This window comes from Clarias gariepinus, chromosome 1 (genome assembly GCF_024256425.1).
Source record: "Clarias gariepinus isolate MV-2021 ecotype Netherlands chromosome 1, CGAR_prim_01v2, whole genome shotgun sequence".
In the NCBI taxonomy this organism is placed as follows: domain Eukaryota; kingdom Metazoa; phylum Chordata; class Actinopteri; order Siluriformes; family Clariidae; genus Clarias; species Clarias gariepinus.
Genome location: NC_071100.1, coordinates 282358 through 309822, shown reverse-complemented (window position 1 = coordinate 309822; position 27465 = coordinate 282358). Strand labels below are relative to the sequence as shown.

The following is a 27465-nucleotide window of genomic DNA, read 5'->3' as shown; positions in this document are numbered from 1 at the left end:
ACACCATAGGCACCTTATTATAACCCAGACATTTCCTAGGAGAGGCGTCCTCCATCCTCCTCCAGTCCAGGTGGTGGCGGTAACGCGCTCACTAACTGTTTCTCCAACCGCCGGAAAACGTTAGTGAAGAAAAGGGCCGTTTCTTTCCTGAATATCTTTATCCGACCGAGCTCATCAGCACTACAACATCTCTCCGAGTTTTACACTTCTGTGTGCTGGAGTTAAACATTAATCCAGGGTATTGTGTGTGTTTCTGAGGATTAAACAGCTCGTTGTGCTTTAAACCCTGAGGTAAGTTCCACTGACGCTGTGTGTTCGAGTCCTAAACGGATCTCCACTTCACTGTCTAAGTGCACTACATTCAGTACAGAGGTAATGCGCATGCGCCCTGTCTAGGGCACTATTTATACTGTAAGGCGAGATTTGCGAGGAGTTTTTAGTTCATGTTTGTTTTTATCTGTTAAAGACTTTAAATCTCCTTAACTCATTCTAAGTCATTATTTATAGTCAGTTTACAACAATAAGGCTGAGTTTTAAAGCTTCATGAACAACTTTAAATGTTATTTATGTTTCTTTTTGATTAAATAGTATTATATTCATTGTTGTTTGTTGTTGTTGTTTGTTGTTGTTGTTGTGTTTAGAGGAGTTGTGATGAGTTCAGCAGGAGTCAGACGCCGCTCCTCCAGGAGGTCTCGGGCTCCTGATCCTCTTCCCTCACAGGTAAACACTGAATGACCAGGACCCGTATATACACAGCACTTCTTATAATCCTCTCAGAGAGATCCCTCCTGTCTCAAGTTAAAAAGTCCTCACTGGGAGTCCTAGACTAAAAGTGGTTTAGGAGACTTATCAGAGCAACTCTGAGGAAGGAAATTACAAAAACCCTTACCTTAGTGAGGAGGTGTGGTTGACCCCGTGGCTAGGGATGATGTAGCAATTCAAGGACTGTGATTGGTTGATAAAATAACCTCTGACCTCCGTAAAGGTCTCGAGATACGCTCTCTGTGTGAAAATAGAATACATGATGATTAGGGCTGTAGCTATGGAATACTTCACTAAAACTCAGCTCTGGAGAGTTTATACTTTACAAGAAGGAGGATTACACAGAGGTGGAGACGCTCTAAACCAAGCACAGTGTAGTAGAGGAGTCAGCTTGGTAACGGAGGTTCTCCAGCCCTGATCTCATCAGCATAACAATGCATTTCAAATGTATAGGAGCTGATCTAATCATCCTGACAGTATCACCCAGACCTTTACATTATCATAGAGACAAAGGCACGGCCCGGCCTTGAGATTAGCATTCACATTGACTTTGGGACCCGACCCAGTGTTCAGGAAGTCCATAAAGACAAAAGGTTAATGTCTCAGACACCTGGACTACCAGACTTGATCTTCTTAGGTTGTCACCATCTTTACCTCCAGATGTAAAACCCAATGTACAGAAGTCTTTTAGTTTATATACTATTACGCTGAAAGCTAGATTTAAAAGCAGTATAAAAAAAAGTATCAAAAAAAACTAAGGCACACATTAAAATAAATAATTATATAAAAACACTAAGGGTTCTACTACACACTTTTCTGAGTGAGTCTCAGAGAAATCTAAAGTATAGAAGTGAATGAGTGTTATTGTTGTTTGATCTTTAGCCGTGTGAGGACGTGAAAACAGAGACTTCAGATGGAGAAGTGTCCACATGGTCAGAAGTGAAGAAAGAAGAGACGCTGGAGCTGAACATCAGCAGCCATGGAAGCGACCTGGACACCAAACCTGAAAATGTCCCCATTAAAGAGGAAGATCCTGACAGTAATTATTCTGATGCAGGCCTGGGAGTGTTTAATAATGGGCAGACTGTTCCAGTAGGTGCAAACCTCGGAGCCTACCAGGGAGAGCTGGTGGACAGAGAGGAGGAACATATGTACAGTGGATACTCCTGGGGGGTGAGTTTGTTATAAATGTCTTTTAATACTGCAAATTTTTTCAAGAAGCAAAACGTCACCAAATTATGAAGATAACTCCTATGATGATCAGTTTATTTTTTTCACTTGTATGTGGAGGCCCTGCAAACTAGAGAGATATGACCAAAGCCATTATGATGATTTAGATTTTTATATTCATCAATATTGTATATTTATTAGTATACAACAATTAGTTCTGGCCAAGAAATGTGATTGGATGAGATGCGTTCCACGAGTGGTGATAATGGAGGGTAACCGGGCGTTTCACTGTGTATATATGACTCAGTGTTACAGCTTTACTACCATCATTACTGACACTAACTGGGTGAGAGTACGTCTGTACCGTCTATATGTATGAGTGGGCGTGTCCCAGGTGTTGTCCAGTGGTTAATGACACTAACTGTGTGTCTCAGCGTGGGTGAGAGTAGGTCTGTACGATCCGCAGTACTGAGGAGAGAGCAGCTGACTGACTAAACCCACATTCATAACCAGTCACAGAAGCACTTTCAGTAAGAACACACATCTGATAACGTTATGTCGTCTTACACACTCTGACTCCTTAATTCTCCTGACGTTCTGAAACACCTCTAGCCATCCGTGTTCTTGTATTTATAGCTACAACGCTAACTAGCTCTGAACTCTACATCCCTTTCTGAGCAGACAAATGCAGAGTCTCCCCTGCGCGCTCAACTTCGTCCAGTGTTACGAAACTGCCACAAAAACCAGCTAATCACTAATACTTAATTAATTTTTTTTTAAATTGCATACTTTATTATTTGTTTATAATATTATAAATAAATACAACTTTATTTGCAATGCTTCCCTTGTATAATTTCCTTTCATTTATATATAATTATATTTAATAATACAATTTTAATTTCTTATAATTTTCTTTTGATTCTGTAAAGCTGCTTTGAGACAATAATTTTTTAAAGCACTATACAAATATAATTAAATTTAATTTTGTAATGCGGTCGATAGTGCCAGCTGATTTTAATTTTGAACTGTGCTCTCAGGATTTTGCCATGAATATGACACTCTACATACACACAATGCACTAGATTTGCAAATGTGTAACCAAGAGCGACAACATGACACATTTCAACACTCTGTGGTAATGAGATGAGGTGGTGGGATGAGAAAGAGTAAACATTTCCTTATACTGTACTGTAGATAGCAGGAGAGATGGAAAAGATGTTCAAGTGATTTAACTTGCAACATTGTAATTAAACAAATTCTTAATCACAGTATTAAAATTACAGTGCAGATTTAGAGTTTGATTTAGCGTTAAAAATCTTATTAGAATTGAATTTAAGGAACGTAGACGTTACCACAGTGAGCCTTTTGATTTTATCATGTGTAATTAGAAAAGCTACGCATGTCAGTAGTGTTTTTTTGTCATCTTATACTCTGTGTTCTTTTAATTTGTAGCAAATTTACTTGAAAACTAAAAACTAAATGACCATAAAGTTCAAACATTGTCAGGACAGACGTCGTTCAGCAGCGCTTGTGTTTCTGCGTTATTATAAGAATTAAATGCAGTAGGCGGTTATGATCATCGTAATTCTTTAATAAAAAAAGCACGGTGCTGTGCGTACATTATTACGATGACACACTTGAATTGAGGCAAGATGGTGATCTGAGCTAGCTTCAGACTGTGAACTTGTAATTATATTTTTTATATTTAATTTAATTTAATTCAATTATATTTGTATAGCGCTTTTAGCAATTGTCATTGCCGCAAAGCAGCTTTACACAATCAAAAGAATTATTCAAGTTTGTATGAAATGTGAATGTTTATGAATCAGAATAGTCAGTTTGTCCCTGGTGAGCAAGCCAAGGGGGAAACAGAAAGCAGTAAATGATCTGCATTTATACAGTGTGTAGGGTGGGAGGCAGTTCAGCTATAATAGCTAATGTTAATTGATGTTAATATGGAGTCCAGGTAGTTATTGAAGACCCAGGTAGACTTGTATGAAGTTCCAGTCCTGAACTATCGAACTGTCAAGTCCCCAGAGAAACAGTTGCCAACACCAGTCAAGGCCAGAACCATTTTCTAGGTAGAGAGAATCATTCCCAGACACCAGACGCATCCCAGAGAGACACACGGGGCATCCATGTGACGAGATCTCCAACCAGAAGCGGGGCACCAGGATGGGTCAGACAGGTCCGGAGGGCAGAGAGAGTCTGGATCACTGGCAGCTTAGGAACGACATGTACAGCTTGACAGAGAGAGAGAAAGAGTGAAAGGAGGAGAGAGGAAAGAGAAAGAGGGGCAGAAAGAGAAAAAGAGGAGAGATCGCAGTTAGGTATGGTCACAGTCACACAATGTATAATGTGAATCTATATTAACTGTAGAGTGCAAGCAGAGACTCTGGCAGGACTAACTATGACATCATAACTAAAAGGGAGAGCCAGAAGGAAACACAGACATGAGGGGGAACTGAGATGTAAAGCAAACAATCACCTCACCGTCAGCAAACCTGAGTGATCAATGAGAGTGAGGAAGACAGCATCCAAACATACCAGTTCACCATAATACTCTACGTCCATGAGTCCCCCAGATCTGCTCCTTTACTTATGGCAAATATATTTATAAAAATGCTTGGCTAAATAAATAGGTCTTTAGCCTGGACTTAAACACTGAGACTGTGTCTGAGTCCCGAACAATATTTGGAAGACTATTCCATAACTTTGGGGCTTTGTAAGAAAAAGCTCTGCCCCCTGCTGTAGTTTTCATAATACGCGATACTGACAAGCAGAACAAAGTAGGCGTGGCGGTTCGTAAGACACTAGCAGTTCGTTCAGGTACTGCGGCGCGAGACCATTTAATGCTTTATATGTCAAGAGTAGTATTTTAAAATCAATGCGAAATTTCACAGGAAGCCAATGCAGTGAAGATAAGATAGGGGTGATGTGCTCATATCTTCTGGTTCTGGTGAGGACTCTCGCTGCTGCATTCTGGACTAGCTGAAGCTTATTTATGCATCCAGCTGAACAACCAGACAGTAAGGCATTACAATAGTCCAACCTAGAGGTAATAAAAGCTTAAACTAGTTTTTCTGCATGGTTTAGCGGCAGTATATTTCTTATCTTGGCAATATTTCTGAGGTGAAAGAATGCTATCCTAGTAATATTATCTACATGAGCTTTAAATGAAAGGCTGGAATCTATAATTACACCGAGGTCTTTTACTGTTGCACTTGATGGAACAGAAAGGCCATCTAAAGTTACGGTGTGATCTAAAATTTTACTCCTAGCTGTATGCGGTCCTATGACTAGAACTTCTGTCTTATCCGGATTAAACAGAAGGAAGTTAATTAGCATCCAATTTCTTATGTCCTGCACACATTGCTCAATTTTAGTAAGCTGTTTTTTCTCATCAGGTTTTGCTGAGACATATAACAGTGTTTCATCAGCATAACAATGAAAACTAATACCATGCTTACGGATTATGTTGCCCAGAGGAAGCATGTAAAGGGAAAAAAGCAGTGGACCTAAAACTGAACCCTGCGGAACACCTAACTCCACTAGAGAACATGCAGAATAATCACCATTTAAGTCTACATACTGATAACGATGGGTCAGATAGGATTTGAGCCAGGAGAGAGCTGTACCCTTAATTCCTACTACATTTTCTAATCTGTGAAGAAGAATAGCGTGATCAATGGTGTCAAAAGCTGCACTGAGGTCGAGTAATACAAGCATAGTAACACAATCCTGATCAGAGGCCAATAGGAGGTCATTTACTACTTTAACGAGTCCTTTAACGAGAGATAACGAGTGCTTTAACGAGAGATAAAAGGATAATATTAAATCTAAAGTGTGACCTGCTTTATGAGTGGGTCCTACTACACACTGATTTACTCCTACTGAGTCCAGTATGGACATAAATGCTGTTCTCAGAGGGTCTTTTGGATTCTCAAAATGAATATTAAAATCTCCAGAAATTAATGCCTTGTCTACAGAAACGACTAGGTTTGAGAGGAAATCTGGAAAAAATTTCTTCATAAAAAAATTCAGAGTACGGCCCTGGAGGTCTCTAAATGACAATTAGTGGGATCGACTGAGCTGACTTCATATTTGTAGCTATACTTGTTATGTTACTGTAAAAAAAATTTAAATGAATTAAATTTGTGTTCGTGTTTTTGTACGATAGCCAGATTATTATTGTGAATAACCGCGACGCCTCCTCCTCTACCAGTTAACCGAGGCTGGTGTATGTAGCTGTATCCAGGAGGACTAGCTTCATTTAAAGCTACATACTCGTCCTGTTTAATCCAGGTTTCAGTTAAACATAATATATCAAACTCCTGATCCATGATAATTTCATTAATTATAACTGCTTCAGTTGTAAGAGATCTAAAATTCAAATACACTTCACTTGAGACAATGCCCTAATAAATAGTATACAAACATGTAAATAAAAGGTAAAATTTGAGCAGTTTAGTTTATTTATGTTGGGTTAACAATGTGTTATTTGGGTAATGAAAATGCTGCGATGTCAAGTAACCACACTATGTGAGGACATAGCGCCGGTGCAATAATTTGAACTTGAATAAAGATAACAGACAGGATCCACCGTCACAAAAATGAGCAAAAACCCCTTATAAAGACTACTACTTGTCCACAGTTTTTACCTTCTTATTTCATTAATTTATTATGCATAGATGAGGAACAGAAGGACAGAGCCCTGGGGAAGACCACAGCTGAGTACTGGGTACGGTCAGAGAGCTATGAAGTAAACCCGGCGAGAAGGATGTCAGTAAAGCCAATTATAGCTAAATGGCTTAATCGAATGGAGTAAGAGAGTGATGAAGGCTGCACTCAAATCTAGCAGTACAAGGATTGTTAGTCATATTTTAGAAATGAAAGGAAAATGTGAAATAAAATTGTTGAGATAATTAGGGTTAGCACCAGGTTTTTTAAGGTTTGGAGTAATAGCAGCTGTTTTGAGGGATGATGGGGCAATGCCGGAAGACTGAGAGGAGAGATTGATTCGAGTTATAAGAGAAGAGTGAGGGTGATTGCAATAAAATGCAATTCAATTAAATTTTATTTATATAGCTCTTTTAACAATGGTCTTTTTTTTTGCAGGTTCACAAAAATAAAAGTTTTTTTGCGTGTATGTGTGAAAAAAATATCTAGATAATAATGAGATGAATGATGAATGAAATGTCTCTGATGAGCAAGCCAAGGGTGACTGCGAAATTGGCAAGGAAAAACTCCCTGAAATGGCAATAGGAAGAAACCTTGAGAGGAACCAGATTCAGCAGGGAACCCATCCTCATCTGAGTGATAACAGATAGAAATTATATAACATCATGTGTGTTATGCTGCTGAAAGTTCAATATAATAGAAGTTCTTTAAATTAACATGAAATCTAGTTCAGCATGGGGACGAGTCAGCAGGTGCAGAGGGCAGATGGGGTCTGGATCACTGGAAGCGCAGGAGCAGGATGTGTAGCTCCAACCATCATTAAGCAGAATCCAGCTGGAGCTGGTCCTTCTCTGGATGCCTTGCAGGGTTGGCCTTTTGTCTACTGAAGCTGGCACAATCTCCAGATGCCTCGGGATGGGTAGAAAAATACAGAACAGATGGAGAGAATTAGCGTAGTTGCCATTCAGGATAGATGTACTGAAGTATAAAGTTATGGGATGAGTTACGTGTAGGCCAGGTTAAAGAGATGCGTCTTGAGTCTACTTTTAGGCTGAATTGTGAGAGCTGTTGTGTACTAGTTTTTGGGACCATAAGTAACATCTCCGTCTTATCTGAATTTAGTAAAAAAAAAAAAAATTATTGGTCATCCAATTTTTTATATCCTGGACACACTCAGTTAGTCTAGACAACTTGGGTATTTTGTCTGGTTTAGTTGGAATATATAATTGGGTTTCATCAGCATAACAATGAAAACTGATCCCATGGCTTCTAATGATGTTACCCAAGGGAAGCATGTATATTGAGAACAGAAGAGGTCCTAAAACTGACCCTTGTGGGACCTCATATTTCACTGGCATTACACCAGACGGTTCTCCATTCAGATCTACAAAATGGTATCGATCAGACAGGTATGATCTAAACCATTTAAATGCCTGTCCCTGAATACCTATGTGATTTTGTAAGCGATCTATGAGAATATTATGATCTATAGTGTCGAATGCAGCACTAAGATCAAATAAGACTAGTATTGAGATGCAGCCTTGGTCTGAAGCTAAAAACAAGTCATTTGCAATCTTAACTATTGCAGTTTCTGTACTATGATGGGGCCTGAAACCTGACTGAAATTCTTCAAGGTTGTTGTTTTCCTGAAAGAATGTGCATATTTGAGCTGGTCTGTAATCGGTCTGTAATTTATTTCATTCGGGTCTAAATTAGATTTTTTAAGAAGAGGCTTAATAACTGCCAAAAGAAAGAAAGATTTAGGGACATGACCTAAATATAATTAGGAAATGCAGTAGGCTTTATATTTTATCATGTGTAACACTTGCGTAGCCAGAAAACTCTGGGTGTGCATCAAAAAAAGTATATATATTTTTTAAATAACAATAAACAGATACAACAGGGATAGGCTCTATAACAGTTCATTCTTTGTACAAATAAAATTATCAGCTACCATCACTGTAGTATTTCTACGATACAACATATTATGAGTTTTTTTTATGACTTAATTATATTTTAAAACTGTGGCGAGTGAAAATATCACTTTGCGCCACCTGGCGGTCATTTCACAAATGACTTTAAAATGCAACTGATTTGTTTTGCCGCGGCGGTAATAGGCATTCTGTTGACTACCTTTTGTGAGCCATTGATCATTGAGACAATTTGTGTTTTTTTTCCTTTTAAAAGTAATCCAAGGCATAATTTCACAGACATGTAAATTCAAAAGTCCCTTTTCTTGATTTGAAATCACCGATGAACATCTTTGGATTGACACACAATAAAAGAAAGACACATTTACGCCATTGGGAGGGTGGATTTTTTTGTGTCCAGATGTTGTCTGACATTGTAAAGCGCACAAGGTAACACTAATAACACTATGCTGCCCTGCAAAGGCTACATTAAATTGCTCAAGTGTGAAACTGAGAAAAATGAATTTAAAGATTTTTTAGTTAAATCAGAAATTACCCTTTATCCCATAAAAAAAAAAAAAAAAGTTAACGATACGTAACCAAACGCAAATTTGTATTAACATGTATGCTTTATTTAAATATAGACTCTGATTGAAACCCCAAGCCAGACTGTGGTGGACTTGAGACCTGAGCTGGAAAAGCGTGATGCAGAGATCGAGGCGCTGAAACAGCAGCTGCGTGTCTGCAAGGCCGCACATGTTGAAGAGGTGGAGGCCCTTAAAAGTAAGTTGCGAGTCTGCGAAGAAGCACACGCAGATACAAAGGCAGCACTTGCTGATCTGGAAGCCACCCACAAAGGACTCATTGAGACCCACAATAATGTTATAACGCAACTAAGAGAGGCGCAGACAGCATTAAAAGAAGCTGTTAGGTCAGGGATGAACTGTCCAGACTGTCTAACGACCGGGTCTAACACTGCTAGTGGGGATCCAGAGAGCATGGAAACGTCTTCTGCCACAACATCCATTACAAGCTGCCACACCGAACTTCCGTTTACTCCTCCCACTACGGAGCATCTCGAGTCGCCGAAGAGTCGGTGTCGAAGGCGGCCAGATCGGCTCGGTTGCTTGCTGTTCCGCACTGAGGTACCGCTGGACGTCTATGACGAATGGGAATCCACAACAAACTGGGATGGTTCCAGGGGCAAACGTGGACCGCCAACTCCTTCTCCACCTGCAAAAAGGAAGCAGTGTCAAATTGGCAGATGTGCAAACAAAACCTCTCATACCTGCCAGGTCTGTAAGCGGTTTGTCTGTGGAAAATGCTCAAGGAATGTACCAAAGCTATGCTTGGAATGTTAATTCAGGGAACAAAACTTGTGGCATCTGCTAGAAATGTAAACTAAATGAATTGTAAGCCTTTAAATGGCAATAAAAAATAATTGCAAAACATCAGCATACATAGAAGGGAACTTCTGAGGTGGTCAGACCGGGTGATTCATGGCATGAATGACTGAATGATGCATAGCTAGTATGCGCGATCCTTTGCGCCATCTGCTGAGAGAAATGAGAATCGCAGGTTGGAAAAGCGGTCAAATGACCGGTACTCTGCACTTTTAGTGTTAAGGAAGTTTTTATTGGAAACAGTTACCCAGAAGTTTTCCTTCTTGACTAGCAGTGACAGCAAGCGGGTCAAGGACCAAGTGAATAAATTTCTCTGCTCACCAAGGACCACTGTTGCACACCGACATCAACAATATTAAAGTTTTTCGTCTTTAACCCTAACCCTTTTTTGGTTCTAAATATTTTTGCTTTTGGGTAGCTTCTATTTTATTGATTTTATTTTTTTATTATCTTTTATTATTTGTGTTTTAATATTAAAAACATTTGATTTATTCTAGTTTTCTATTCTAAAGAAAATTTGCTACATTTTGTTTATTTCTATGTTAAAAGTTTGATGTTCTTAATTGTAGCAAATTTAATTCTTGTCAAAATAATAATAAACTGTTTATTTACAAGCCCTTGTGCTGTTGTTTGTGCTGTTTTGTAAATAATAACAATAAACAGATACAAACAGAGAGGCTCTATAACTGTTCATCTTTTGTTCAAATAAAATTGTCTGCTAATGAACTCGATCGTCTGTCTAATCAATATTAAACCAATGTTTTTATTTATTTATTTTAAATTTTGTATTCAATATTGTATTGTAAAACGATATGAGGCCTTTCTGTGATGTAGCTTCCTGTTTTTGTATTGTTACTGCGAAGGTTCTTTGTTTGTATCAGCATTTGAATTATATTGCTTTTTCCGTTTATACAGAATAATAATAATAAGAATAATAACTAGTTTTTACATTCTAATACTATTGGACTTTTGCCCTTTTTTTGTTTTTTGCACTTTTTGCAGAATGCACATATCTCTTTGCCTAAGAACAATAATGTCTAATATTCAGCTCGTTCAGTGTGTAGAGTGCAGGATGTTTAGACATTCTTCCTCCGTCATTAGTGATAATTTTACTTTTTACTAAAAGTAGTTACTAAGTTACTGTTAGCACTCTGAAGGGAAAGATATCAGCATTAGAGGACATACAGACTTTAGAGAGTGTGAGAGCAGCGTTATTCCTGTAACGGAAAGTCTGGGTGTCACAGGTAGAGATAACCAGCCCCCAACTCCGGCATTAGAGCCCTCGCAGCGGGGCGAGTGGGTGACGACTCGGCGGCATACTTGATCAGCCAAAGCTAACGCTAAGGCTAGCCCACCAGAACACACCTCTTCTGCGCTACACGTGTCCAAAAGGTTTGCTCTCCCCAGTGATGCACCCGCTGAGAAACCTGAAAGAGCTCTGGTTATAGGAGACTCTATAATGAGGCACGTGAAATTAGCCAGATATAACTATGGTTACCACAAATTTTCTAAAGTGCAATAACTTATACTAAACTCCACTTATGTCAGTAGTCTTTCACTCAGCTGCAGGACTTACAGATAGATAAATATTGTGTGTAGCATAGTCTGTATATTGTATTGTGGTTGTTTCTTTTTACAGATTTTATTTAGATTTATTCTATTTTATTTACTTTTATCTAATATTGTTTTTGTGTCTCTGTATTTTTGTGTGTTATGGCAGTCATCACATAAGCAATTTCCTGCGGGATCAATAAAGTTTTCTGATTTTGATTCTGGATGTCCAGGTGGTGCTCCGAAAACAACGTGGGCTTCATAGACAATTGGAAGACCTTTGAGGGCAAAATTGGCCGGTTAGGGCGGGACGGTGTCCATCCCACTCTCATTTCCTGTAGTATAGCTCATAGTCTCAGCGTTTTAATCTCAGGTATTGCGTGTTTACTGCGTGTTTCAAATTGTAAATACTGATATGTATTTATTCTTTAATTTCTTCTTCCCTTCTTTTGTATCAATAATGATTCTCCCCTCATAATTATTATAATAGTTTTTCTTATTATTATTATTATTATTTGTAGTATTAGAAGTAGTAGTAATAGTGTTGTAAAGGTATTATTATCTTTGTTTTTGCTATGAATATTAAAGTGCTACATGATTAAACTAAGTGCAAATGTGTTGATGTCATTGTAAATACTGCCATGACATGAACTAAATTGAGCCAGATTTGTCAATCACTTTTTTCTCTTTGCAAGTGTTTTTGTAAATGAAATGATAATTTAGCAACCCAGAAAAAAAAGTTGATTTAGGTCATCGGCTCTATTCAGTTCCATTATTGTAATGTTATTATATCGATAACATGTCTTTAATGCAGACATATATTTTCTTTTTTTTTCTTTGTTGAATTTTCAGTTTTAGTTCCTTGAACCTGCTTAAAGACCTGATTTTAATAGTTTTTACATACAATGAATAGTGCATTTGTTTAGTGGATTACAATGGCTGTTTGTGCTTTTTATGCTCTTCTTACCTTTTATTCATGGATGGTGAATTAAAGTAGACTGTAGTCATGATTATATAATTTCTTCCAATAGTAAAGTCCATCCATACAGACTACAAATCAAATACGTTCTGTTCAATAATACCTGCACATAATCTCTAAACCCTCAGATGTCACGGTTTTAAAAATTAGACTTCTGTAGCACGATGTGTACCGTGCGGCAAAAAAGTATTTATTCAGCCACCGTTGTGCAAGTTCTCCCACTTAAAAAGATGGGAGAGGCCTGTAATTCTTATCATAGGTTTAGCTCAACTATGAGAGACAAAATAAGAAGAAAAAAAATCCAGAAAATCACATTGTAGGATTTTTAAAGAATTTATTTACAAATTATGGTGTAAAATAAGTATTTGTTCACCTACAAACAAGCAAGATTTCTGTTCCTCACAGACCTGTAACTTCTTCTCTAAGAGGCTCCTCTGTTACCTGTATTAATGGCATCTGTTATCAGGATAAAAGACACCTGTCCACAACCTCAAACAGTCACACTCCAAACTCCACTATGGCTGAGACCAAAGAGCTGCCGAAGGACACCAGAAACTAAACTGTTAACTGGCAGCATTCCTGTTAGGATAACAAAGGATGCAAAGGCTCTCTTTATATCACCCGTGAAGCAGGGAACAACAGAGCATGGCAGTGTGCAGGGCGAGAAGAATCCCCATACCTCATGGCACAGAGGAATCAGCCATATTTCCAGAACCAGGGTTACGTTTACACGTTAATATGTTTGGTAAATAAATATTGCTTATGTAAAATATATTGTATTTGTACAAACCCCATTTAACGATAGACCTGACATTAATGCCATTAATGCATTTTTATGAATCTTTGTTAAGAGGGCAAAGCACAAGGAACAGAAATTTAACAGAGAGGTCTGATTCAGCAGCACAGCTTTATCATGTCAAAGTCACAGAAGCTTTAAGGAATAACCAGCTTTGCCTAAATTTCGATGAAAAGCCTAAAAACACTAAATTTGCCCTAAAACCTGTGGGCTATACTTAATATACAGTCAAGAACCTTTAAGTTTGTCTTTATTATGTGTATTATTATACAGTCTATTTGTATAATTAAGAATGTGTCATTTTTCTACAGATGCACAGGAGCAGGCAGTGTGAAGAGTACATAGATGGCAAAAGAGAAACGTATGCAACTTGGATGAGATGAGAAATGAAACCAGTTGTAAGGTCTTTTTTCATCTTCTAATTTATTCAAAGATTGTTCCTGTCACTAATACCTCACAATGTTTTCTCTTAGTCTGCAACTGTGATTCAATTTTTTTTCTTTGCCTCACTCTTTTAGGTGTGGGAATTGTGCTCGTAATGGTGATGAACAGAATCTTGTGGCATTTCAGTATCGAGGACAAATTCTGTATCGGTGCTGTCAACATATTAACCCAGAAGACGAGCTCTTGGTGTGGTATGAAGAGGAGTACGCCAAAGATCTCAGTCCTGTATTTTAACACCTCTGATTTTAGAGCTTCACACATGGTAAAGTCCATCCATACATACTGCAAATCATTTAAGTTTTGTTCAATTTTACATGAGCAAGAAAAAGTATGTGAACCTTATGGAATTTTATGGTTTTCTGCATTAATGTGTCAAAATGTAATCTGATCTTCATTTAAGTCAAGACACATAATGTACCTAAAGTAATAGCACACACAAGAAAAACAATCCAGATTTTTTCATGTCCTGAACACACACATTCAAAATGGTAGTAAAAACTATTACTAACTATTACTAACTGGTTCATTAAAACAATTAAAAAAAAAAAAAATTATACATAAGAAATAAATATGAATAAATACAAAAGAAAATAAATGTAGCTAGTAAAATAAACGCAACAAAAATATAAACGCAACACTTTTGTTTTTGTTCTTATTTTTAATGAGATGAACTCAAAGATCTGAAACCTTTTCTACATAAACAAAATAACCATATCTCTCAAATATTGTTCACAAATCTGTCAAAATCCGTTACTATGAAGAACTGGAGTCAAGTCGAGACCCCAATGAGGACGACGAGCATGCAGATAAGCTTCCCTGAGACAGTTTGTGCAGAAATTCTTTGGTTATGCACTCCGATTGTTTCAGCAGCTGTCCGAGTGGCTGGTCTCAGACGATCATGGAGATGAACATGCTGAATGTGGAGGACCTGGGCTGGTGTGGTTACCCGAGGCCGGTTGGATGTACTGTCAAATCCTCTGAAACACCTTTGGAGACGGCTTATGGTGGAGAAATGAACATTCAATTCACGAGCAACAGCTCTGGTGGACATTCCTGCTGTCAGCATGCCAATTGCACGCTCCCTCAAAACTTGCGACATCTGTGGCATTGTGCTGTGTGATTCAACTGAACCTTTCAAAGTGGCCTTTTACAAGGGGGCCAGTCTAAGGCACACCTGTGCAGTAATCATGCTGTCTAATCAGCATCTTGATATGGCACACCTGTGAGGTGGGATGGATTATCTCGGCAAAGGAGAAGTGCTCACTATCACTGATTTTGACAGATTTGTAAACAATATTTGAATGATATGGTTATTTTGTGTATGTAGAAAATGTTTCAGATCTTTGAGTTCATCTCATAAAAAATGGGAGCAAAAACAAAAGTGTTGCGTTTATATTTTTGTTCAGTATATATATATATATATATATATATCATAACTGCATTGTGCAGTGAAAAATACATGTCAATAAGATAACATGGTAAAATAACACGATATACATATGTACATATATAAATGTTTGGTACAGTATTTACAGATTAAATAAAAGTGGAATATACAGCACTTCAATTATTAGTTTATGTTTAGGTTATGGATTGTGCAAAGATGCATAGTGGAAAAAACAGTGCAGTAATGCATTTGTTAACAATCTGTGGTCAGGTGTTCAATTCAGGCACAGGAAAAAAAAAGCTAGTCTGAACACAGGCTCTGAGGCACCAGTAGCTCCTGTCCAATGGTAAGGATGACATGGTATCAGTTTGCATATGTAAAGGGTTGACTGTTCTGTATGTACAAACATGAAGTTTGGTGTTCCACAGGGATCTGTTTTATGCCCACTGCGATTTTGTCTTTACATGCTTTCTCTAGGTAATACAAATTGTAAGCATGCTCACAGTTATGTCTCAGCAAAGCCAGATGAGAGACACCACTTTAATAAAGTTGAGGAACCTGTGAAAAATATAAAACAATCAGACTTTTCTGTCTGATAAAGCTGGTTTGCAACAATGTCAAATGTTAAAAAGGGTAGACAAATAAAATTTAAGGGAATTGTTTTGCCTGATATTTAAAATTTTGTCATTGTAAAATTAATGAAATTCTCACTAATACATTATTGGTGTCTGTTTTGGTCTTGTTCCTGGTTAATTTTGTTACCATATTCAAAAAGGTTTTCTGAGTAGTTTTCCTTTTTGCTTTGTTTAACTTGGGGAACAGACACAATCTCAATATGGTAGAACCTTGGCCATGGCTCTATGCAGCTAACAGATTGGTTTAGCCTGTTTGTCTGATCAGTGGATTGGGCTGTGGGTCATCAATGACTTAGTAGGCCTGTTTTTCAGACTATGAGCTATACTACAGGAAATGAGAGCAGAACCTTTCCTGAGCGGGACCTTTCCTAACAGGCCAATTTTGCCTTTACACCAGTCGCCTGAAGCTCACATTGTTTTTGGAGCACATCCAAAACAGCAGGTTATGATCTGCTGTCAAATCCAGCAGATCATAACCTGCTGTAAACTATCTCGCCATGTCCCACTGGGATATTTCCAGGCCATATTAGAGCATCGGGCATTACCTGTGTTAATTTACACATCTTCAAAAGTTACTCATACTAACCTTTGACTGATGAATATTGTCAGTGGGTATAATGTGAGTATGTTGTTAACTCACATGTACAACTATTTCTGAAAATGTCTACCAGTGGATCCATACCATTCTGTCCTGTTACAGCTGCTTTCAAGACAGCAAGAGTTATTTCCAGGCAAGACAGGAATAGTGAAATTAAATAGTTGTTAATAAAGTGTTTTAATAAAGTGTTTGATAGCACTATTAAAGTATTGCAGATTGTTAAATTAGCAAAGCATCCTGCCATGTAATATATTAGATTATCGTTAAAATTACAGTTGATTTTGATTAGTAGGCGGGTCTATATTACTATAAAGTGCCTTTGAGACCTCATAATCTCCCATACCAAAAGTTTTAGTACTAGTAAAGATTAACTGCAAAATTTCTCGAGCCAGTCATTGACAAATTCAAAGTAAGTACATTTTTATCACATATACTGATTATAATGATTATAAATTGTACATTTTTAAAAAGATATATTGTCCTCTTCTCAACAATATACACTCACCTAAAGGATTGTTAGGTGTTTGACCCCCTTTCGCCTTCTGAACTGCCTTAATTCTACGTGGCATTTCAACAAGGTGCTGAAAGCATTCTTTAGAAATGTTGGCCCATATTGATAGGATAGCATCTTGCAGTTGATGGAGATTTGTGGGATGCACATCCAGGGCACGAAGCTCTTTTCCTTTTTCCTATATGTAGTGGAGATGAGTGGTACCCGGTGGGGTCTTCTGCTGTTGTAGCCCATCCGCCTCAAGGTTGTGCGTGTTGTGGCTTCACAAATGCTTTGCTGCATACCTCGGTTGTAACGAGTGGTTATTTCAGTCAAAGTTGCTCTTCTATCAGCCTGAATCAGGCGGCCCATTCTCCTCTGACCTCTAGCATCAACAAAGCATTTTCGCCCGCAGGACTGCCGCATACTGGATGTTTTTCCCTTTTCACACCATTCTTTGTAAACCCTAGAAATGGTTCTGCGTGAAAATCCCAGTAACTGAGCAGATTGTGAAATACTCAGACTGGCCCGTCTGCACCAACAACCATGCCACGCTCAAAATTGCTTAAATTCAATTAAATTTTATTTGTATAGCGCTTTTAACGATTTACATCATCACAAAGCAGCTTTACACAATCAAAAGAATTAAGTTTGTATGAAATGTGAATGTATATGAATCAAAATTATATCATTGTCTCTGATGAGCAAGCCTAGGACGACGGCGACAGTGGCAAGGAAAAACTCCCTGAGATGGTAATAGGAAGAAACCTTGAGAGGAACCAGACTCAACAGGGAACCCATCTTTATCTGGGTGAAAACAGATAGCAGGGATTGATGTGCATAATAATATGCGAGACTAGAAGTTCAGTATAAGAGAAGATGTGTAAGATTAAAGTCCAGTTTGTTCCTGGAGGCTCAGGTGGACTGTGAGTAATTCCAGTCCTGAACTATTGAGCGACTAAACTCACAGGTCCTCAGAGAACAGCTGTCTGCATCAGTCAAGGACAGGACCACATTCATGGAAAAGTGGAACCATCCCCAGTCACACGCATTCCAGGCAGACCACACGGGGCATCCATGTGATGAGATCTCCAACCAGAAGCAGGACTCCAGGATGAGTTAGACAGGTCCAGCGGGCAGAGGAGGTCTGCATCACTGGCAGCTCAGGAGCGAGATAGGTAGAGGAAAAAGAAGAAACGGAGAGAGAGAGAGGATAGAGCAGAACAGGAGAAAGCAAAAGAGATGGAGAAATAACAGTTAGGTATGGTCACAGTCGAACAATGTATAAGGTGAATGTATATTTAGTGCAGAGTGCAAGCAGAGACTCCGGCAGGACTAACTATGACATCATAACTAAAAAGGGAGAGCTAGAAGGAAACACAGACATGAGGGCTTCTAGAGATGTAAAGCAACCAATCACCTCACCGTCAACAAACCTGAGTGATCAATGAGAGTGGGGAAGACAGCATCCAAACATACCAGTTCACCATAATACTCTACGTCCATGAGTCCCCCAGATCTGCTCCATTACCTAAGGCTAATCTATTTATAAAAATGCTTGGCTAAATAAATAGGTTTTTAGCCTGGACTTAAACACTGAGACTGTGTCTGAGTCCCGAACACTATTTGGAAGACTATTCCATAACTTTGGGGCTTTGTAAGAAAAAGCTCCGCCCCCTGCTGTAGTTTTAATAATACGCGGTACTGACAAGCAGCCTGCATCCTTTGATTGAAGTAGGCGTGGCGAATTGTAAGACACTGGCAGTTCACTCAGATACTGCGGCGCGAGACCATTTAATGCTTTATATGTCAAGAGTAGTATTTTAAAATCGATGTGAAATTTCACAGGAAGCCAATGCAATGTGGATAAGATAGGGGTGATGTGCTCATATCTTCTGGTTCGAGTGAGGACTCTCGCTGCTGCATTCTGGTCTAATTGAAGCTTGTTTAAGCACCTAGTTGAACAACCACACAGTAAGGCGTTACAATAATCCAACCTAGACGTGATAAAAGCATGAACTAGTTTTTCTGCATCATTTGGTGGCAATATATTTCTTATCTTGGCAATATTTCTGAGGTGAAAGAATGCTATCCTGCTAATATTATCTACATGTGCTTCAAATGAAAGGCTTGAATGACTAGAACTTCTGTCTTATCAGGATTAAGCAGAAGGAAATTAATTAGCATCCAATCTCTTATGTCCTGCACACATTGCTCAACTTTAGTAAACTGTTTTTTCTCATCTGGTTTTGCTGAAACGTATACTTGTGTGTCATCAGCATAACAATGAAAACTAATACCATGTTTACGAATTATGTTGCCTAGAGGAAGCATGTAAAGGGAAAAAAGCAGTGGGCCTAAAACAGAACCCTGTGGAACACCAAACTCAACTTTAGAACATGAGGAATGGTCACCATCTAAATTTACAAACTGATAACGACCAGTCAAATAGGATCTGGCCCATAAGTGGGAAGGAGAATACTATGATCAAAGGTGTCAAAAGCTGCACTGAGGTCGAGTAACACAAGTATAGTGACACAACCCTGATCAGAGGCCACTAGGAGGTCATTTACTACTTTAACGAGTGCTGTCTCTGTGCTGTGATGAGGCCTAAATCCTGACTGATACAGTTCATGTATGCTATTCCTATGTAGATATGAACATAGCTGTTGTGATACTACCTTTTCCAGAATTTTAGAGATAAAGGGGAGGTTTGATATCGGCCTGTAATTGGAAAGCTGACAGGGGTCAAGGTCAGGTTTTTTGATTAGTGGTTTAATAACTGCTAATTTAAGGAATAAATCACCTTTCTTTCCCATTCTGACATTCAGCTTGGAGTTCAGGAGATTGTCTTGACCAGGACCACACCCCTAAATGCATTGAAGCAACTGCCATGTGATTGGTTGATTAGATAATTGCATTAATGAGAAATTGAACAGGTGTTCCTAATTATCCTTTAGGTGAGTGTATTTTAGTTATGGGAAAAGTCTAAAACCAATCAACCAATCTAAACTGTGGCAAAAACTATGTGCACATGTCCCCTTTGTCATGGAAGAACTGACAACAGGGAAACATTTATGCTAAAATAAGCATTTAATGAGGTGGACTTTAGTGAGCAAACTAACTTGCTGCTATAGATGACTGTGCACTCTTTAGCATATATTTTACATTTCTAAAAACTTTGTTCTTTTATTAATACTTTACTATGACAATGTGGACATGTTCAGCTTGCCAACATCAAACTACAAACACAATCTGATGGGAATGTAAGTGTAAATAATTAATGTACACGCAGCAGTTTATTGTCATTTTAACCATATACAGTTAGTACACAGTGAAACGAAACAACGTCCCTCCAGGACCAAGGTGCTACATGCAACATAAACTTACAACATTAATTTACAGACAACTAACTAGCTAACCTAGAGAGGAAGACGCTCTACGTTTTTATTATCCTTTTTTACAGACAACAAAGTGCACATGCAAATGTGCAAACAAGAGCAACGAGGTGACAGTGCGACAAACATGACATAACATAAGATAATACTCTGTGCTGATGAGGTGATGAGTTGAGGTAGTAAAGAAACAGTAAACGTTCCTTAACGTAGCAGCAAGAATTAAAAAGTTAGTGCAAAAAGTAATCCAGTAATGAATATTGTGCAAAAGAGCCTTTACAGGTTGGTGTGTACGATAGTGGTGTAGGTCAGTGTGTTTGCGCTTGTGTTGATTATTCAGTCCAGTCTCAATGTTTTGAGGTAGTTGAGTTGTTTCAACCCCAAGACAATATGATGGTTGTGGTGTCACTGATTACATCTGGTTCCACCAAAATGACAAGGTGGACCACAATGTCAGGGACATGTACAAAATATTCATTAAGGGTGCCGGCGCACACTTATTACTCTTCTCCCCTAGAAATCATTGTGCAATCTATTTATTATATCCCTAAAACTTTGCAACTTTGCAGCGTTTCTCGTCCTGCAGCTTTGAGAAAACACTCACGTATGTTACACCATTCCGTGCGGCTCGCTCGGGAATGATGTGCTATGACTTTTGGCGGGAAGCCCCAAAAATTTCCATAGACTTAAAATTAGGACCGGCCTCTGCTGTGACATCACAGCTGTGACTGTAATGCAACGGAATGGAAGGTGTCCACGCTCATTAGGAGTGACCCGGCTCTCTAGTTATTATTATTATTATTATTATTATAAAAGAGAAAAATAACAACTTGCACTCATTCAAGTTGAAATGGCTGATCCTGATGAGGACACCATAGGCACCTTATTATAACCCAGACATTTCCTAGGAGAGGCGTCCTCCATCCTCCTCCAGTCCAGGTGGTGGCGGTAACGCGCTCACTAACTGTTTCTCCAACCGCCGGAAAACGTTAGTGAAGAAAAGGGCCGTTTCTTTCCTGAATATCTTTATCCGACCGAGCTCATCAGCACTACAACATCTCTCCGAGTTTTACACTTCTGTGTGCTGGAGTTAAACATTAATCCAGGGTATTGTGTGTGTGTGTTTCTGAGGATTAAACAGCTCGTTGTGCTTTAAACCCTGAGGTAAGTTCCACTGACGCTGTGTGTTCGAGTCCTAAACGGATCTCCACTTCACTGTCTAAGTGCACTACATTCAGTACAGAGGTAATGCGCATGCGCCCTGTCTAGGGCACTATTTATACTGTAAGGCGAGATTTGCGAGGAGTTTTTAGTTCATGTTTGTTTTTATCTGTTAAAGACTTTAAATCTCCTTAACTCATTCTAAGTCATTATTTATAGTCAGTTTACAACAATAAGGCTGAGTTTTAAAGCTTCATGAACAACTTTAAATGTTATTTATGTTTCTTTTTGATTAAATAGTATTATATTCATTGTTGTTTGTTGTTGTTGTTTGTTGTTGTTGTTGTGTTTAGAGGAGTTGTGATGAGTTCAGCAGGAGTCAGACGCCGCTCCTCCAGGAGGTCTCGGGCTCCTGATCCTCTTCCCTCACAGGTAAACACTGAATGACCAGGACCCGTATATACACAGCACTTCTTATAATCCTCTCAGAGAGATCCCTCCTGTCTCAAGTTAAAAAGTCCTCACTGGGAGTCCTAGACTAAAAGTGGTTTAGGAGACTTATCAGAGCAACTCTGAGGAAGGAAATTACAAAAACCCTTACCTTAGTGAGGAGGTGTGGTTGACCCCGTGGCTAGGGATGATGTAGCAATTCAAGGACTGTGATTGGTTGATAAAATAACCTCTGACCTCCGTAAAGGTCTCGAGATACGCTCTCTGTGTGAAAATAGAATACATGATGATTAGGGCTGTAGCTATGGAATACTTCACTAAAACTCAGCTCTGGAGAGTTTATACTTTACAAGAAGGAGGATTACACAGAGGTGGAGACGCTCTAAACCAAGCACAGTGTAGTAGAGGAGTCAGCTTGGTAACGGAGGTTCTCCAGCCCTGATCTCATCAGCATAACAATGCATTTCAAATGTATAGGAGCTGATCTAATCATCCTGACAGTATCACCCAGACCTTTACATTATCATAGAGACAAAGGCACGGCCCGGCCTTGAGATTAGCATTCACATTGACTTTGGGACCCGACCCAGTGTTCAGGAAGTCCATAAAGACAAAAGGTTAATGTCTCAGACACCTGGACTACCAGACTTGATCTTCTTAGGTTGTCACCATCTTTACCTCCAGATGTAAAACCCAATGTACAGAAGTCTTTTAGTTTATATACTATTACGCTGAAAGCTAGATTTAAAAGCAGTATAAAAAAAAGTATCAAAAAAAACTAAGGCACACATTAAAATAAATAATTATACAAAAACACTAAGGGTTCTACTACACACTTTTCTGAGTGAGTCTCGGAGAAATCTAAAGTATAGAAGTGAATGAGTGTTATTGTTGTTTGATCTTTAGCCGTGTGAGGACGTGAAAACAAAGACTTCAGATGGAGAAGTGTCCACATGGTCAGAAGTGAAGAAAGAAGAGACGCTGGAGCTGAACATCAGCAGCCATGGAAGCGACCTGGACACCAAACCTGAAAATGTCCCCATTAAAGAGGAAGATCCTGACAGTAATTATTCTGATGCAGGCCTGGGAGTGTTTAATAATGGGCAGACTGTTCCAGTAGGTGCAAACCTCGGAGCCTACCAGGGAGAGCTGGTGGACAGAGAGGAGGAACATATGTACAGTGGATACTCCTGGGGGGTGAGTTTGTTATAAATGTCTTTTAATACTGCAAATTTTTTCAAGAAGCAAAACGTCACCAAATTATGAAGATAACTCCTATGATGATCAGTTTATTTTTTTCACTTGTATGTGGAGGCCCTGCAAACTAGAGAGATATGACCAAAGCCATTATGATGATTTAGATTTTTATATTCATCAATATTGTATATTTATTAGTATACAACAATTAGTTCTGGCCAAGAAATGTGATTGGATGAGATGCGTTCCACGAGTGGTGATAATGGAGGGTAACCGGGCGTTTCACTGTGTATATATGACTCAGTGTTACAGCTTTACTACCATCATTGTCCAGTTGGTTAATGACACTAACTGTGTGTCTCAGCGTGTGTGAGAGTAGGCCTGTACGGTCCGCAGTACTGAGGAGAGAGCAGCTGTCTGACAAAACCCACATTCAAAACACACATCTGATAACGTTATGTCGTCTTACACACTCTGACTCCTTAATTCTCCTGACGTTCTGAAACACCTCTAGCCATCCGTGTTCTTGTATTTATAGCTACAACGCTAACTAGCTCTGAACTCTACATCCCTTTCTGACCTCTCAGGACACTACTTCAGTGTGTGCGACAGTCGATTGTTCACTGTATATAAGGCGTTCAATTCATGCCACAATCCTGAGGGCACAGTTCAGACATTCTGAGAGCAGACAAATGCAGTGTCTCCCCTCCGCGCTCAACTTCGTCCAGTGTTACGAAACTGCCACAAAAACCAGCTAATCACAGACTTCCACACGACTTCTGATTAGCCGTTTCTTCTCCATCAGCTGGCACTATCGACCGCATAACAGAATTTAATTAAATTACATTTGTATAGTGCTTTTAAAAATGGTCATTGTCTTAAAGCAGTTTCGGTTGTACAGTCGTGGCCAAAAGTTTTAAGAATTACATAAATATTGGAAAAGTTGCTGCTTAAGTTTTTATAATAGCAATTTGCATATACTCCAGAATGTTATGACGAGTGATCAGATGAATTGCAGAGTCCTTCTTTGCCATGAAAATTAACTTGATCCCAAAAAAACCTATCCACTACATTTCATTGCTGTCATTAAAGGACCTGCTGAGATCATTTCAGTAATCGTCTTGTTAACTCGGGTGAGAATGTTGACGAGCACAAGGCTGGAGATCATTACGTCAGGCTGATTGGGTTAGAATAGCAGACTTGACATGTTAAAAGGAGGGTGATGCTTAAAATCATTGTTCTTCCATTATTAACCATGATGACCTGCAAAGAAACGCATGCAGCCAAAATTGTGTTGCATAAAAATGGCAAGAAATGTATAATTCTCAACAGGGGTTCTGTTATTGCTGGTACTATCTGTTTAAGCAAATGTGTCGGTACAGGATCTAATATACAGGTTGATGAATTTGAAGAAGAGATGAGTGAAATTAGTTCATTCTCTTCAAGGGGAGTAAAGTATTCTAGGTTCTGGTCTGACATGGCTAGATTAACATCTGCATCAATTACATTGTTCGGTTTCAAAACCTCAATTTTATGCCTAATATTTACAATTTTATTATTAAAAAAGTTCATGAAGTCCTCACTATTGCATGATGTTGTGGAGATTTCTGCAGTGGTCTTATTTCTGATTAATTTGGCTACAGCATTAAATAAGAATCTAGGATTATTTTAGTTATTTTCTATAAGAGTGGAGAGATATGTTGATCTAGCTACACTAAGAGCTTTTCTATCGTTCAGGATGCTCTCCTTCCATGCTATTTAAAATACTAACAATTTAGTTTGACTCCATTTACGTTCTAATTTCCGAGCTATCTGTTTTAAAGTGCGCGTGTGATCGTTATACCACGATAAAGTGTTTAAATGTATGTGTGTGGTGTATGTGGTGTTTTTTTTTTTTTTTTTTTTTTTTTTTATCCATTTCACAAACAGATAAATTCATAAAACCATCCCTGTTCTTGATTTGGAATCACTGATGAACATCTTTGGATTTACACATATTAAAAGAAAGACACATTTACGCCATTGGGAGGGTGGATTTTTTTGCGTCCAAATGTTGTCTGACTTTGTAAAGCGCACAAGGTAACACTAATAAGACTATGCTGCCCTGCAAAGGCTACATTAAATTGCTCAAGTGTGAAACTGAGAAAAATTTATTTAAAGATTTTTAGTTAAATCAGAAATTATTCTTTATCCCATTAAAAGAAAAAAAGAAAAAGTTAACGATACTTAACCAAACACAGATTTGTATTAACATGTATGCTTTATCCAAATATAGACTCTGGTTGAAACCCCAAGCCAGACTGTGGTGGACCTGAGACCTGAGCTGGAGAAGCGTGATGCAGAGATCGAGGAGCTGAAACAGCAGCTGCGTGTCTGCAAGGCCGCACATGTTGAAGAGGTGGAGGCCCTTAAAAGTAAGTTGCGAGTCTGCGAAGAGGCACACGCAGATACAAAGGCAGCGCTTGCTGATCTGGAAGCCACGCACAAAGGACTCGTTGAGACCCACAATAATGTTATAACGCAACTAAGAGAGGCGCAGACAGCATTAACAGAAGCTGTTAGGACAGGGATGAACTGTGCACCTAATCCAACCCCAGACTGTCTAACACCGACCGGGTCTAACAGTTCTAGTGGGGATGCAGAGAGCATGGAAACGTCTTCTGCCACAACATACTTTACAAGCTGCCACCCAGAACTTCCGTTTACTCCTCCCACTACGGAGCTTCTCGAGTCGCTGATGATTCGGAGTCGAGGCCGGCCAGATCGGCTCGGTTGCTTGCTGTTCCGCACTGTGGTACCGCAGGCCATCTATGAAGAATGGGCCTCCACCACAAACTGGGATGGTTCCAGGGGCAAACGTGGACTGCCCAAGAACTTAAGGCATTTTTTAATAGAAACAGTTACTCAGAAGTTTCCCTCCTTGACTAGCAGTGACAGCAAGCGGGTCAAGGACCGAGTGAATGAATTTCTACGATCACCAAGGACCACTGTTGCACATCGACGTGAACAATATTAAAGTGTTCGTCTCTTTTCTTTTTTTTTTTGGTTCTTTATATTTTTGGTTTTGGTTAGTTAGTTTTTTATTAACTGTTATCATTTGTGGTTTAATATTAAAAAAATTTGATTTATTTTAGTTTTCTATTCTGAAGAAAGTTTGCTACATTTTGTTTATTTCTATATTAAAAGTTTAATGTCCTTAACTGTATCAAATTTCATTCTTGTCAAAATAATAATAAAATGTTTTTTTTACAAGCCCTTGTGCTGTTGTTTGTGCTGTCTTGTAAATAATAACAATAAAAAGATACAAACAGAGAGGCTCTATAACTGTTCATCTTTTGTTCAAATAAAATTGTCTGCTAGTGAACTCGATTGTCTGTCTAATCAATATTAAACCAATGTTTTTATTTATTTATTTTAATTTTTTATTCAATATTGTATTGTAAAACGATATGAGGACTTTCTGTGACGTAGCTTCCTGTTTTTGTATTGTTACCACAAAAGTTTCTCGTTTGTATCAACAGTTAAATTATACTGCTTTTTCCGTTTATACATAATAATAATAATAATAACTAGACTTGGGGGCATACTCGTTCAGCCAAAGCTAACGCTAAGGCTAGCCCACCGGAGCACACCTCTTCTGCGCTTCACGTGTCCAACAGGTTTGCTCTCCTCAGTGATGCACCCACTGAGAAACCTGAAAGAGCTCTGGTTATAGGAGACTCTATACTGAGACATGTGAAATTAGCTAGACCTTGTGGTTGGGTATATCCCGGGAGTTAGAGCACTGGACAGAAAATTCAAATAAAAAAAATATTTTCTGTCACATACACAGTCAAACAGTACGATATGCTGATATGAATGCTTAAACGATTGCCCTTGACTTTAAAATTTTTTTTGATAAAAAATTATTAATAGAAAATAAATATGGAATAAAATAAGAAATTTAAAATTTAAGAAAACCTAGCTGTACAAATATGAACAAACAAAATGATTTTCTGTATAAATATAGAAACTTAAGTATGGAGATAAAGTGGGATTTAAATAGAAATGTCTGAATAGGGTGTGTTAATATACATGAAAGTGTCTTATGTGCAGCGAGCAAAAAAATTAAATATAAATGTGCATAAATGTGCAGTGTCCATGAATGTCCAGAATGAGTGCAAAAAGACAATTGTCCATAAGTGTGTAATGTACAAAAAAGATTTAATCCTTTGTGATTTTTAGATTTAGAGACCGTATCGCCTGCGGGATGAAGCTCCTCCTCAGTCTCTCTGTGTTGGGCTTTAGGGAGCGGAATCGCTTTCCTGACCTCAGCAGAGAGAACAGTCTATTGTTGGGATGGCTGAGGTCCTTCACGATCTTCCTGGCCTTGGTCCAGCACCGCTTGCTGTAGCTCGAGTGCAGGTTAGGGAGCTCGGTGCGGATGATGCACTCACCACCCTCTGTAGAGCTCATCT

General features: G+C 38.6%; 2 protein-coding genes across 5 annotated transcripts; both read left to right on the top strand.

Annotated features, from left to right (window-relative positions):
- On the top strand, window positions 1–10717 carry LOC128523789 (uncharacterized). Of its 2 annotated transcripts, none has more exons than XM_053495921.1 (4): window positions 1–291; window positions 642–720; window positions 1645–1935; window positions 9167–10715. In XM_053495921.1, the coding sequence occupies exons 2-4, from the start codon at window positions 652–654 to the stop codon at window positions 9881–9883; spliced, it is 1077 nt and encodes a 358-aa protein (XP_053351896.1). In that variant the 5' UTR covers window positions 1–291; window positions 642–651; the 3' UTR covers window positions 9884–10715. The 2 variants fall into 2 exon arrangements, with proteins under 2 accessions (XP_053351896.1, XP_053351907.1); XM_053495932.1 differs by having other exon boundaries at window positions 291–372; window positions 9167–10717.
- A 10619-nt stretch (window positions 10718–21336) lies between these two features.
- On the top strand, window positions 21337–26219 carry LOC128523760 (uncharacterized). 3 transcript variants are annotated; one of them, XM_053495892.1, is made up of 4 exons: window positions 21337–21364; window positions 21717–21793; window positions 22718–23008; window positions 25284–26219. In XM_053495892.1, the coding sequence occupies exons 2-4, from the start codon at window positions 21725–21727 to the stop codon at window positions 26022–26024; spliced, it is 1101 nt and encodes a 366-aa protein (XP_053351867.1). In that variant the 5' UTR covers window positions 21337–21364; window positions 21717–21724; the 3' UTR covers window positions 26025–26219. The 3 variants fall into 3 exon arrangements, with proteins under 3 accessions (XP_053351867.1, XP_053351858.1, XP_053351874.1); XM_053495883.1 differs by having other exon boundaries at window positions 21362–21445; window positions 21715–21793; XM_053495899.1 differs by lacking the exon at window positions 21337–21364 and adding an exon at window positions 21500–21579 and having other exon boundaries at window positions 21715–21793.
- Window positions 26220–27465: the final 1246 nt, after the last annotated feature.